This window comes from Lithobates pipiens, unplaced genomic scaffold, assembly GCF_037356315.1.
Source record: "Lithobates pipiens isolate NorthernLeopardFrog02 unplaced genomic scaffold, aLitPip1_a1.2 Scaffold_10, whole genome shotgun sequence".
In the NCBI taxonomy this organism is placed as follows: domain Eukaryota; kingdom Metazoa; phylum Chordata; class Amphibia; order Anura; family Ranidae; genus Lithobates; species Lithobates pipiens.
In genome coordinates, this window is record NW_027507686.1 from 210,696,854 (window position 1) to 210,712,281 (window position 15,428).

Sequence of the window (15,428 nt, forward strand, 5' to 3'; positions counted from 1 at the left end):
ATCCACCTCTACCTGCAGCACTGTCCTATTACAGTGGAAGAGAGACAAGCTGTGGTGGATTGCCCCAGGCATGAGCCAAGTAGCTATAAGTTAAAGGAGCCACTGTCCAATACTACACTACAATGTGAGAAATTTGGGGTCTTCCATTGCCAATCTTCTTTTGAAATAGCCAGATTTCTGGCTGTCATGTTGACCTTATGTTAAATGCTTTCTAAGTAACTGATGCAAAGTTTGCAGATCAGAAAAAATTAGATGTGCTTATCTAAGTGACTCATAATACTAAAGCAAGAGCGTGAGCAAAAGAGTCAGGCATCCAGAATTTTCTCGAAGGAGAGGTTAGCAAGTGAATTCATCATAAGTGGCTTTACCCATAGACTTGCTATGGTGCTTCCATTGTCGGCTGCCTCTCCTACATATTGAAGCCACCGCTGACAGCTAGACAGAGTTAGTTAGGTTTTGCCATTACTTCCACTTTAAAAATATTTTCCAGTTCCAGAGTTTAGTAAATGAGGCAATGCTTCACTTTGCAAAGAATACCCAATCACATTTAAGGAAAATACAAAAAAAATGGAAGTTAGCAGAGCTTCTCCTAATTTATTAACCACCTCCTATCCGGCCACTGCACATAAATGGCTGGGTTGTCATTTCCTCGATTCTGAGTGGACGTTCAGGAAGTCCCTCGGAATGAGTGCTTGCCGTTCAGGCACGAGGCGCGCCGCGGCTCAATCCTGTGATCGTTATGATCACAGAATCCAGCTGATCAGAGATCGAGATATGGGCGCTGTCCCTATACACATTTCAGTGTCCCCATAAAACATCTGTCTTTCCCCCATTACTGCCAACACCAAATAAACACTGATTTGGGTTATTTTTACCAAAGAAATGTAGCAGCACCATGTTTGGTCAAAATGTATGAAGAGCAAAATTTTATAACAGAAACGAAGAAACTAAGAAAAATTTTTTTTTTTACATTTTCAGTCTTTTTTATTTATAGCGCAAAAAAATAAAAACCACCAAAAAAAGCTCTATTTGTGTGAAAAAAAATTATAAAAATGTAATTTGGGTACAGTGTTACATGACTGCGAAATTCTAAATGTGACAGCGCTGAAAGCTGAAAATTGGTCTGGGAAGGAGGGGGGTAAAAGTGCCCAGTATTAAAGTGGTACCCTCTGGAGCAACTGCACTTTGGTATTTGCCTTTAGTAAATCAACCCCACTGTCATCTGCTGATTCAGGGCAAAGGGATAGTGTCTCATAGTAGGCCACCCTCACAGCATGGTATACTCACCGTTACTGCATTCCTGTACCTCCTCTTTGCTGTGACAGAGCATGTCTCTCTAACAGGACTGGGGCTTCCTGGTATGGGGGAGCATGTGGTAGCACTTGGGCATAAACAGCTAGTCATCAGGTCTAAACACTCTCCTGCCAGAGTAGCAATGATGTCATCTACCAAGGTAAACTCTGACCATCTGACACCTGAGATTACCCATCCTGTAATGGAGGAGAGGTGAAGGGGCATTGTAAGGGAAGGGAGGATTGGCTATTAGGAAACACCTAAATGGCAAGTATAATTGTACATCAAAGTTTTGAGACTGGCTCCAGACCCTAGAGCAAACTGTTGTTACTTAAGAGAATTTTGTTAAAATACATATGAAAGCCCAACTCCACATTTAAAGTGGAAGTAAACCCTGACGGGTTTACTTCCTCTTTGTCTCCCTGCAAAGGTAAAGCATAATGGGCTACTATGCATCGCATAGTAGCCCATTATGTGTAACTTACCTGACACAGGAGCCAGCGAAGTCACCGCTAACCCTGTAGTCCGGAGCGTCCATCTTCCTTCAGGGTATCGCTGCTCCGACCACTCATAGCGCCGGAGCAGCGATGACGTCACTCCTGCGCATGCGCATGGGAGCCGACACTAACGGCATATTGCCGTTAGCAGCAGCATGCGCCGTAGACAGCTGTGCCTGTCTTTTAGTAAATATCTTCTAAACCGTGTAGGTTTAGGAGATATTTCTTGGACCTACAGGTAAGCCTTAATCTAGGCTTACCTGTAGGTCAAAGTGGTTTGTAAGGGTTTACAACCACTTTAACCACTTCCCGACCAGCGCACGACGATGTACGTCGACAGAATGGCACGGTACAGGTACGTCCAATATTCAATGCCGCCCTGCCATCGGGAGCGCTGGTCGGGAGCGCTGGTCGGGACCCCCGTGAGTCCGGTCGTGGGACCCGCGGACTCGATCGCCGCGGGCATCCCCGCGATCGTCTCACGGAGCGGCCGAATGGAGGAAATGCAGAGTAAACAGCATTTCTCCATTCTGCCTAGCAACTAGTGACGCTGATCTCTGCTCCATGTGATTGGAGCAGAGATCAGTGTTCACTAAATGAAAGCCCAACCCCCCCACAGTTAGTAACACACCCCTAGGAACACTTAACCCCTACACTGCCACCCACTGGTTAACCCCTTCACTGCCAGTGTCATTTACACAGGAATCACTGCATTTATATAGCAGTGATTACTGTATAAATGACAATGGTCCCAAAAATGTGTCAAAAATGTCCGATGGGTCCCCCGCAATGTCACAGTCACAATAAAAATCGCTGATCGCCGCCATTACTAGTAAAAAAAAAAATAATAAAAAATTATTAATAAAAATGCTATAAAACTATCCCTATTTTGTAAACGCTATAACTTTTGCGCAAACCAATCAATAATCGCATATTGCGATTTTTTTTACCAAAAATATGTAGAAGAATACGTATCGGCCTAAACTGAGGGAAAATTTTTTTTTTTTATATATTTTTGGGGGATACTTATTATAACAAAAAGTAAAAAATAATGCGTTTTTTTAAAAATTGGCGCTCTATTTTTGTTTATAGCGCAAAAAATAAAACCCGCAGAGGTGATCAAATACCACCAAAAGAAAGCTCTATTTGTGGGAAAAAAAGGACGTCAATTTTGTTTGGGAGCCACGTCGCACGACCGCGCAATTGTCAGTTAAAGCGATGCAGTGCCGAATCGCAAAAAGTGGTCTGGTCTTTGACCAGCAAAATGGTCCGGTCTGCAAGTGGTTAATGTCCCTTTAAACAGTTTGTTTGGACCAGGTGAAGGTAAGGAAATGCTTCTCAGCATGCCCTCTGACACATTTCACCCCACCCACCATGGCTTAATCATAGGCATGACTAAGCCCCATGGGTATGGGGGAAATGCGTCAGCGGGGGTGGTTTGCAGAGAAGCGTAGGCTAGGACTGTTTCTTTACTTTCATCTCACATGGGCTAGCTGGGAGAGTGGTGTTCATCCCACTCCAGTGCATGTGATTTCATGGATGAATACAGTGTAATGCTGGCATCCGGTCTCCTACAATCAAAGGGAAGACATTCTCCTCTAGCTTGAGCAGAGCTCTTAGCTTTACATTTAGTTCATTTAGGCAAGCTTGGCCCAAACAAAAAATTAAAAGGGACATCAAACATAGAATTATGCCCCGTACACACGATCAGACATTGATCGTGCATTCCGACAACAAAATCCATGGATTTTTTCTGACGGATGTTGGCTCAAACTTGTCTTGCATACACACGGTCACACAAAATGGGTCAGAAATTGCGACCGTCAAGAACGCAGTGACGTATACGCCAAACTGAGAAAAATGAATTTCAATAGCCAGTGCGGCACTTCTGCTTGATTCTGAGCAATGCTTGGAACTTTGTGCGTCGGAATTGTGTACACACGATCGGAATTTCCGACAACGGATTTTGTTGTCGGAAAATTTGAGAACCAGATGGAAGTTCCGATGGAAAATGTCCGATGGAGCCTACACACCTACACACTGTCGGAATTTCCAACAAAAAGCTCCCATCGAACATTTTCCATCGGAAAATCCGACCGTGTGTACGGGGCATTAGCCTTTAAGGGTAACCTGTTGTAAGAGAATTTGAGAAATATAGAAGATGCCACTGCTCACTTTCTTCTGCATCACAGATCTGGAACAAGCATGCAAAAACAGAAATCAAAGTATGGTTGGAACACCTGATTTACATACTGGGTCAGTCACTCAGAATATATGGAATCCTTTGGATCAGAATGACATCCCATCTAGTATTGTCAAAGGGAAAGCAATATCGTCCTACATGCAGAATATTCTTGTCTATAGGTTTACTATCATGAAAACACACCACATTATAACATGACATTAAAAAAAATAAAAAATTAAGATTCTGTGTGCAGAATCTGACTCCAGGGAGCAATAGGTAGGGTAGTGTAAAATAGGATTCAGCAAAAAATGTATGGTTTGGTGTATTTTTTATTGGCATATGTATATGAACTTGCTGTAGCTGTCATGCTGAAATGACAAGACAGGAAAAATTAACAGACTACTGTAAATCCTCATTGAAATGCAGTGACTGTCAAAACTGTCACTTGGTAATTTCCCTGTGGACAAAAAAAAAAAATCAATGTGTGGTGGAGAAAAGCCGCAGAAGGCTGAGAGTTTAACCCATTAGTGGCATCTGTAATAGTTGATGTCGTCATATGTTAATGTTCTTGTGTGTCCTGTTCCCTGCCAAAGCCCAGGGGAATTCATCTGCTTTTTAGGATTACTCAATACAAGTTCTAGTCATTGGTAGACCTAAAGGAACGGCAGGGGCGGACTGACCATTTGGATACTCGGGCACTGCCCGAGGGCCCCGGGCCACTAGGGGGCCCTATCAGGGTTGCCAGCCTCAGTAAAACCAGGGACAGTATGTAAAAATCTGTGTTTTTTTTTACATCTGTCTCTGAAATGTCCCTTACTGACATACCTTTTGGTCTAAAAATCCAGAGATTATAGCTGCCCCACCTCTCCAGTACCTTCTCAGCCAATAGAAACATGTTTGTGTATACTGGGTGTACATGTATGTGTATACTGTGTGGCCCCATAATCTCTGATTGCCTGGGGGGTCCATAATCTCCTAACGTCCGGGGGCTCCATGAGTTGTCAGTCCGCCCCTGAAGAACGGGAAGTTTTTTCATAAATAATTGTGCCCAGCAGAGAACCGTCATTATGCTGTACCATGTTTAACATTAATCAGTTTTGACTATGAATAACATTACTGTATGTCCTGTGATGTCACAGTAATCCTTTGCCTCTAAGCAACATCCAACTTGTTATAGTCAGATTATGGATAGGCACTATGAGATGATAACAGTATTATAGGTAAATAAATAATGACAATACCACAGGATATTATCAAGCTTTGTTTTTGAAGCTTTGTTAAACATCGTTGCTTGTTCCTACCTGCTGCAAGTATTCTACACTTTCCATGAATGCTATACTGACTCCCCTGCCGCATGCTGTGGTTCTTCCTGCTGGCTCATACTTCCTGTAGCGATGTATGAACTGGTGGGCGAAACCATAGCAGGTAGCAGGGGAGCTGGTATTCTACACAAGTGTGAAAATCTTGCAGCCACCAGACAGCGGTGAAAAGGCAACATTTCACTGGCTGCTAGTAAAGTAATAGCAGTGCCTTGAAAAAGTATTCATAACCCTTGAAATTTTATTGGAATTTTACGTGATAGACTAACACAAAGTGGCACATAATTGTAAAGTGGAAGGAAAATGATAAATGGTTTTCAACATTTTTTACAAATAAATAACTGAAAAGTGTGGCGTGCATTTGTATTCAGCCCCCTTTACTCTGATACCCCCAACTAAAATCTCGTGGAACCAATTGCCTTCAGAAGTCACCTAATTAATAAATAGAGTCCACCTGTGTGCGATTTAATCTCAGTATAAATACAGCTGTTCTGTAAAGCCCTCAGAGGTTTGTTAGAGAACCGTAGTGAACAAACAGCATCATATAGGCCAAGGACCACACCAGACATCTCAGGGTTAAAGTTGTGGAGAAGTTTAAAGCAGGGTTAGGTTATAAAAAAATATCACAAGCTTTGAACATCTCACAGAGAACTGTTCAATCCATCATCCGAAAATGGAAAGAGTATGGCACAACTGCAAACCTACCAAGACATGGCCGTCCACCTAAACAAACAAGCTGGGCAAGGAGAGCATTTATGAGAGAAGCAGCCAAGAGGCCCATGGGAACTCTGGAGGAGCTGCAGAGATCCACAGCTCAGGTGGGAGAATCTGTCCACAGGACAACTATTAGTCATACACTCTACAAATCTGACCTTTATGGAAGAGGAAGAAATCCATTGTTGAAAGAAAGCCATACAAAGTCCCGTTTGCAGTTTGCAAGAAACCATGTGGGGAACATAGTTTGAACTTATTTTTTAAACTTTTTTGCCTAAAAGCAAAACGTTATGTGTGGCGGAAACTAACACTGCACATCACCCTAAACACGCCATCCTCACCATGAAACATGGTGGCAGCATCATATTGTGGAGATGCTTTTCTTCAGCAGGGCCAGGGAAGCTGGTCAGAGTTAATGGGAAGATGGATGGAGCCAAATACAGGACAATATCAGAAGAAAACCTGTTAAGCCCCGTACACACGAGCGGACTTTTCAACATCCAAAGTCCGTCAGACCGAGTCCGTCAGACTATCCGATCGTGTGTGGGCTGCAACGGACTTTAGCTTCGCAAAAGTCTGACGGACTTTAGAAATGAAGCATGCTTCAAATTTTCCCGACGGAACTCCGCCGGACCCGGTCCCCTTCGAAAAATCCGCTCGTGTGTATGCTACTCCGACGGACTAAAACCGACGCTAGGGCAGCTATTGGCTACTGGCTATGAACTTCCTTATTCGAGTCGGGTCTTACGTCATCACGTTCGAATCCGTCGGAGTTTAGTGTGATCGTGTGTGGCCAAGTCCGTTCGGCCGAAAAGTCTGTCAGAACTCCGTCGGAACTCCGGCAGAACTCCGGCGGAACTCCTTTGGAAGTCTGTCGGACATAAGTCCTCTCGTGTGTACGGGGCATTAGAGTCTGCAAAAGAGGTTCACCTTCCAGCAGGACAACGACCCTAAACATACCCAGAGCTACAATGGCATAGTTTAGATCAAAGCATATTTATGTGTTAGAATGGCCCAGTCAAAATCAAGACCTAAATCCAATTGAGAATCTCGGGCAAGACTTGAAAATTGCTGTTCACAGACACTCTCCATCCAATGTGACAGAGCTTGAACTATTTTGCAAAGAAGAATGGGCAAAAATGTCACTCTCTAAAAGTACAAAGCTGGTAGAGACATCCCCAAAAAAGACTTGCAACTGTAATTGCTGTGAAAGGGGGTTCTACAAAGTATTTATTCGGGGGGCTGAATACAAAGGCACGCCACATTTTTCAGCTATTTATTTGTAAAAAAAAAATTGAAAACCATTTATAATATTCCTTCCACTTCACAATTATGTGCCACTTTGTGTTGGTCTATCACAAAAAAAATTCCAGTTAAAGACATTTACATATTTGGTTGTAACCTTACTAAATGTGGAAAATTTTAAGCGGTATGAATACTGTTTCAAGGCACTATATATCTCTTAGACCAGATATATACAGATAATGTGTAGCGCCATAATGAAATAAAATGCAAATAATTCCTAAAAGGTAATAATATTACATTTTATGAATTATTTATTTAATTTTGGCGCTCTCCATTTGGTTTCTGACTCTATGCCATGATCTACCCCTACATTCCGATTCCATTCTATCATCCCAAAAAATTTTTGGTACAACATTCATATGTATACACATTAGGAAAAATGTCTTGGTAGGTTTGCAGTTGTGCCATACTCTTTTCATTTTCGGATTATGAATTGAACAGTGCTCTGTGAGATGTTCAAAGCTTGGGAAAGTTTTTTTTATAACCTAACCCTGCTTTAAACTTCTCCACAACTTTATCCCTGAACTGTCTGGTGTGTTCCTTAGCCTTCATGATGCTGTTTGTTCACTAAGTTTCTCTAACAAACCTCTGAGGGCTTCACAGAACAGCTGTATTCATACTGAATTTAAATTACACACAGGTGGACTCTATATACTAATTAGGTTATTTTAGGGGTATCAGAGTAAAGGGGAGTGAATACAAATGCACGCCACACTTTTCAAATATTTATTTGTATAAAAAATTGAAAACCATTTATCATTTTCCTTCCACTTTTCACAATTATGTGACACTTTGTGTTGATCTATCACATAAAATCCCAATAAAATACATTAACGTTTTTGGCTGTAACATGACAAAATGTGAACAATTTCAATGGGTATAAATACTTTTTTCAAGGCACTGTAAAGCATGTCATGTGCATATAAGCATACTCTTTTTTTCCAATGGGCCATTCTGGACACCCCTAAGCCCTTGTACACACGGTCGGACATTCTGACAACCAAATCCGTTGTATTTTGTCCGACGGATTTTGTCAGACGGATTTTGTCTGAAACTGTTGCATACACACGGTCAGACAAAGTTGTGAGAAAATCCGATCGTTCAGAACGTGATGACGTAATTTCGTTACGATGGGACTACGTTCAGCCTAGTAGCCAATAGCTTTGGTCTAGGAATTTGATCTGAGCATTCGTGGCACTTTGTCCGATCGGAATTCTCTACACACAATCGGACAAAGTTCGATCGGATCATGTTGTCGGAAAATTTTATAGCCCAGCTGGAAAACTTGGTCCGTCGGATACTCCAACGGAAACAGTCTGATGGAGCCCACACACTGTCGGATTATCCGTCAACACGGTCCTATCAGACATTGTTCATCGGAATATCCGACCGTGTGTACAAGGGCTTACAAAGGGCGAAAGAGCAGTTCCCCCGAAGGTTCAATTGCAAAAGCAAACAGCAGGGGCGACAGTGGGCACCCCCACATGATGACCCTCTGGATAGAAAAGGTGGATTTTAAGCCTAGTACACATGATGAGATTATCGGACAAATGATCGTCATTTTTTTTAATGCTAATCTCCATATTGAAAACAAATAGGTTACTAAAGTACAAAAATTCTATGACAGAATAAAAAATTCAGACGTGATGTAATGTGTTATAGTGTATCTGGTATTGTAAGAAAAATTTTTGTGTTTGTCCCTTCGGAAAATTTTGGATGACTGCTGTGTACTAACGATCAGATTATCGTACATTTGCTTCGAAATCGGTAATTTTTGTACGATATTCATGTGTACGGGGCTATAAGATCAGTATTAACCAAGGAGATAGGTTGGTAAGACTCACCATAAATAAGATCTTTATTAAGTTTGGGGATCAGTATGATGAGGGCTTCCAGATTCCACCTTTTTAATTGATCGTTCATGGGTAGCCATTGATTAACCAGTGAGAGGAAGCCGTGGAAAGACTGCTTATAAACGTATATTTTTCCTAAACAAATATAGGGATATCATACAACCTCCATGCAGTTTGTATCACTGTGGAGATTGGACCTAGGAGGACCTCAGCACTGCGAGCTGCTTGGCCACTGTTCTGCCTATAGCCTCTGTCCTTGTTGCATATCTACTTCAGAAAGATGTCTATGTACAATATCTGGTGGCTGATTTGTGTTTAATAAGGATATCCTTGTGCAAACACATTTAAAGTGGTTTCTGTTTATCTATAGATTTATTGTTGGCATTTCTAGCTCATAGTAGAGGGTGGGGTCACCTCAGCCCATCATGCCATGAATTATGACTAGTAAGAGACCTGGCTCTTGAGAAACCGAATAGCTGCAAGGCGATAGATTTTTCGTTTGGCTATGCTATAACCTTTCAGAGAATGCAAACTAACCAATAACTTGCCCAAGAGTGATTTGTATAGCGTTTGAAGATCAGATGTTGTTTGAATAAAGAAATAATATGGAAAAAGCCCATCAAGCTCCAGTACTGCAGAAATGGCTGCATGTTAAAGTAAAACTAAAGGCGTTTTTTTAGTTTTGAATAGAGTGGATAGGGATTGGGATACCTTAAAAACCCTCCATTGTAGTGGGGCTATGGTTCAGGCTAGATCAGTGGTGCTCAGTCCCATTGAGACCAGGACCTTGTTAAAGAGGAAGTAAAAGCAACATTTTTTTTTTTTTTTAAAACACACCCTGTAAGGCAAAGGCATAATGAGCTAGTATGCATAGCATACTAGCTCATTATGAATAACTTATCTGAGAATGAAGCCCCCGAAGCGGTCCTCCGTCTTCCTCTTCGCCGCTGCCATGGATCTCGGAGCGACTTCCGAATCACAGCGCTGGAGCCGCGATGACGTCTCTCCCACGCATGCACACGGGAGCCGACATTTGCGGCATATCGCCGCGATCTGCGGTCTGCCCAGTGCGCCGTAGACAGCGGTGGCTGTCTTCAGGCAAATATTTCCTAAACCGTATAGGTTTAGGAGATATTTCTTGGACCTACAGGTAAGCCTTAATCTAGGTTTACCTGTAGGTCAAAGTTGGTTGTAAGGGTTTACAACCACTTTAATTTATTCCAAAATCTTCCGTCCCCCAATGATAAAAACATAACAAAAAAAACAAAAAAAAGTTACATACTCACACAATAAAAGTATGGTAATGCAAAATATGTATTGAAATGTTGGAAGGCTCTGGATGTGGCTGGGGGCCAGTGTTGGGGGGAATAAGGGGTCTGAAGGGGGTTAGGAGATTTAAGCCTTGTATACACAATGAAAATATCAGGCGAATGATCATCTGCTTTTTTTAAGAGGTTACTAAAGTTGCAAAAATTCTCGTATGACAGAATACAACTTCGGAAGTGATGTAATGTGTTGTATTGTATTGTAATGTATTCTGATGTTTCTGAGCATGCGTGGTCTTGGTCTTACAATTTTTGTTTTGGATGAAGAATGTACTGATTAAAAAAAAAATGTTTTGCTCTGTTGTCGTACAAGAAACATTTTCGTGTTTGTCCCTTCAGATAATTTTGCATGAACCATGTACTAACGATTAGATTATTGTTTAATCACTTTGAATGGCATTTTTTTCATCTGATTTTCTAATCGTGTGTACTAGGCATTAGTGGCCCTGTAGGGAATGAGGTTTCTGGAGGGGGCTGGAAGAAACTGTGGTGTATGGGTCTCTGTAGAGTGCTGGTGGTCTTTCCAGGAAGCTGGGGATTTTGCAAGGGCATTGTGTGGGAGATTGGAGGATGCTGAAAGGGCTGGAGCACTGTGCAAAGTTTGAGGGCAGTGTGGGATACTGTTGGAGGTTGGGGCCACTACGGGGGGGCTGGAGGCTGTGCAGAAGACTAATGGGCACCACAGAGGGCTTATTGGAAGGTTGGAGAGCACTATGGGAGGTTAGGGGGCATTATTGGAGCTGAGGGGCACTGCAGTCCACTATGAAAGGTTGGAGGGGGCTATGGGAGCTGGGAGACACTGTTGGAGATTAGGAGATCGGCAGCTGGCTGGAAGCCCACTATGAGGGAGGCTGACGCCTGGCAGCAGGATATGGCCCAGTGACTGAGACTCACTGGTCTAAGGGACAATAAAATCAGTTTTACTTACCTGAGCCTCAAGTTCCCCAGCAGATGGTCCCCCACCGGTGCTCCAGCGGTGGACTGTTCCTTAGCGTTTGGACCCTGCATTAGTCTTGATGAGGCCAGGGGACATTAGACCATCAAGGTGCAAGTGACAAGAGGCTGCAGGAACTCATCTAGCAGTGTGGAGGAGCCTGCAGGCGCGGAGGGCTAGCTAAGTAAAACTGATTTGTTAAGTCCCCTAGACCTAAATAAGCAGTTAATGAGGATGTTTTATGTTCCTGGAGTTCAGATTTAAGGTGAAATCACTCAGCTTTTACATGTGTGTCCTGACAGTTTGTTACATCCATGTAAACTTTATGCAAACCAAAAATAAACATTTAAAACTAAAAAATCTCTCAGTTCATTGCAAGCCTCCAGATTGAAATATTGCAAGGAAGTGACATTTGATTTTTTGATTTTGATTTTTTAAATGTTTAAAAATGACGGCAACTCAAATGGACAATATCAAATTAGAAAATGACTGGTGTATCAGTTATTTATGCCATATAAATTTTTTCAGCAAAAGTGGAGTTTGCCTTTAATGGTGTCATAATATAAATCTACTACAGCATAATATGTGTCATTTTTCTTACTTAGACCGAACCTGAAATTATTGAAGAAACGAATATCGATCGGGTAAAACAAGCCAGAACGTATATTAAATCTCGTCAAGGTAAAGGTCATTCTGAGACGTCTACGCTGAGCTCTCAGCCTTCGATTGATGAAGTCAGGCAGCAGATGCACATGCTGCTAGAAGAGGCGTTCAGCCTGGCATCTGCGGGGCACGGAGGACCCAAGCGACAAGCAGATCCATATGCTTCAGTGCAGCATATGCCCTATTCAGAAGTTGTCACTAGTGCTCCTGGCACAATGTCTCGACCTCGGATGCAGTGGGTGCCAACGTATGGGCCTGAGATGTATCAGTATAGCCTTCCCAGACCGGTAAGATTGTATGAAGCTTGCATTTTTTGCTTGCCTAATACATGAATGAAGCATCACGCAAATGTTGAGAATATCAAACTCACTTGCTATCCTTCATTTTTGTAAACATTTTATTTTATCTTTTTTTATGTGACAACACTGAAGAAATTACACTTTGCTACAATGTAAAGTAGTGAGTGTACAGCTTGTATAACAGTATAAATTTGCTGCCCCCTCAAAATAACTCAATACACAGCCATTAATGTCTAAACCGCTGGCAACAAAAGTGAGTACACCCCTAAGTGAAAATGTTCAAATTGGGCCCAATTAGCCAGTTTTCCTCCCCAGTGTCATGTGACTTGTTAGTGTTACAAGGTCTCAGGTGTGAATGGGGAGCAGGTGTGGTAAATTTGGTGTTATCACTTTCACTTTCTCATACTGGTCACTGGAAGTTTAACATGACACCTCATGGCAAAGATCTCACTGAGTATCTAAAAAAAAGTATTGTTGCTCTACATAAAGATGGCCTAGGCTATAACAAGATTGCCAAGACCCTGAAACTGAGCTGCAGCACGGTGGCCAAGACCAAACAGTGGTTTAAGAAAGACAGGTTCCATTTAGAACAGGCCTTGCCTCGCAAAGAAATTGTGTGCACACACTCAGCATCATATCCAGAGGTTGTCTTTGGGAAATACACATATGAGTGCTGCCAGCATTTATGCAGAGGTTGAAGGAATGGGGGGTCAGCCTGTCAGTGCTCAGACCATACGCCGCACACTGCATCAAATTGGTCTGCATGGCTGTCATCCTAGAAGGAAGTCTCTTCTAAAGATGATGCACAAGAAAGCCCGGAAGCAGTTTTCTGAAGACAAGCAGAATAAGGACATGGATTGCTGGAACCATGTCCTGGGGTCTGATGAGACCAAAAGAAACGTATTTGGTTCAGATGGTGCCAAGCATATGTGGCGGCAACCAGGTGAGCAGTACAAAGACAAGTGTGACTTGCCTACAGTCAAGCATGGTGGTGGGAGTGTCATGGTCTGGGGCTGCATGAATGCTGCCGGCACTGGGGAGCTACAGTTCATTGAGGGAACCATGAATGACAAGATGTACTGTGACATATTGAAGCAGATCATGATCCCCTCCCTTCAGAGACTGGGCCGCAGGGCAGTTTTCCTACATGATAACAACCCCAAACACACCTCCAAGACAACCACTGCCTTGCTAAAGAAGCTGAGGGCTAAATGGACCAGTGCTGCCACCAATGCAGTAACAATGCACATTTTGTGGCACTAGCTGGGCATGGCAAGTGACAATCCACAAATAGTGGCAGGAAACGTGGCAAGTGACAATCTGCATCTGGTGGCAGACAACGTGGCAAGTGACAATCTGCATCTGGTGGCAGGCAACGTGGCAAGTGACAATCTGCAAATTGTGGCAGGCGACGTGGCAAGTGACAATCCACAAATGGTGGCAGGCAACGTGGCAAGTGACATTCCGCAAATGGTGGCAAGCAACGTGACAAGTGACAATCCGCAAATGGTGGCAGGCGATGTGGCAATCCACATCTGGTAGCAGATGACATGGCAAGTGACAATCCACATCAGATGGCAGGCGACAGTGGCACGTGACAGTGGCAAGTGACAATCCACATCTGGTGGCAGGCGACATGGCAAGTGACAAACACATCTGGTGGAAGGTGACAGTGGCAAGTGACAATCCGCATCTGGTGGCAGGTGACGTATGGTGAGTTTAACTGTATATATATATATATATATATATTATATATATACCTACACACTACATTACCAAAAGTATTGGTGCACCTTTACACACTTTAATGGCATCACAGTCTCGGTCCATAGGGTTCAATATTGAGTTGGCCCACCTTTTGCAGCTATAACAGCTCCAACTCTTCTGAGAAGGCTGTCCACAAGGTTTAGGAGTGTGTCTATGGGAATGTTTAATCATTCTTCCAGAATCGCATTTGGGGGGTCAGGCACTGATTTTGGACGAGAAGGCCGGGCTCGCAGTCTCTGCTCTAATTCATTCCAAAGGTGTTCTATCGTGTTGAGGTCAGGACTCTGCTTTGTGCACTGGTCCAAATCATTTGGTGGAGGGGATTATGGTGTGGGGTTGTTCACAGCTGTGACGGCTCTGATCATCTGCACAATACACGGCGCCACATCCATTGAGGTACACAGCTCTATTTGGGAACTTATTATACTATATATTCCCTGAGCCCATTTGCACACAGTGGATGCGCCCTTCTTGTGCGGTGATACTCCTGACCTACCCTATTTCTAAATCCTCTGATCTGATTGAAGCCCCTGGTTTTCTGTGTTGACCTTCGCTGGGGGATATGTGATATAAGTGTGCCATGCTCATCCTCATTTGGTGGAATTTAGTTCAATTTAACTATGTAACTACTATATATTTCTTATCGTACATCACGGGACACAGAGCCATAGTAGTTACTATGTGGGTTATAGGCCACCTTCAGGTGATGGACACTGGCACACGCTAAGACAAAAAGTGCACTCCCTATATAACCCCTCTCACTACTGGGAGTACCTCATTTTTTTCCTGAGTGTCTAAGGTGTTGGTCATGAGTAAAGATGTGCTGTGCTGAGCTCCACTGGAGCAATCCTTGCTGGGGCTAGCCATGCAGACCGGATCCATTCAAAGTGTCTTTTTGGCCGAATTGAATGGTACCCCGCCTTGGATCTGAAGAAACGAGGTCTTGCCTGTAACGCTTCTTTTTTTAGAGAGCTGGACCCGGGATCCAGTACTTTTTGGTAGTAAGGCCATAAAGTTTTACTGGTGGAGGTGCTATTACAGGTCCAGGATAGTGGGTTTCCTGGAGGATCCCCAGCTCCTGAAAGTTTAATGGAACCCACCATGAAGGGTGAAGATTGGGTCTGTTGGTTTACCACAGAAAACCCTGTGGCGGGAAAGGTAAGTGGAGTTTTCTAAGAAATTTTTAGAATTTTTCTTATGAATGTCTCCTTTAAGATCAGTAAATGCTGTCATGCCTGTGTCACCACTGGGGGCTATATTGAGCACTCATCGCC

General features: G+C 43.0%; 1 protein-coding gene across 4 annotated transcripts in view; it reads left to right on the forward strand.

The window, feature by feature from the left end:
* Positions 1–15,428, forward strand: part of KIAA1549L (KIAA1549 like) — a 282,999-nt gene that overhangs the window by 232,266 nt on the left and 35,305 nt on the right. For 3 of the 4 annotated variants that reach the window (XM_077460909.1, XM_077460906.1, XM_077460907.1), the window contains one exon: positions 12,031–12,375. The exons of the other annotated variant lie outside the window; for it this stretch is intronic. In XM_077460909.1, coding sequence (XP_077317035.1) covers positions 12,031–12,375 — 345 coding nt within the window. The remainder of the gene's footprint in view (positions 1–12,030; positions 12,376–15,428) is intronic. 4 annotated transcript variants of the gene reach the window in all.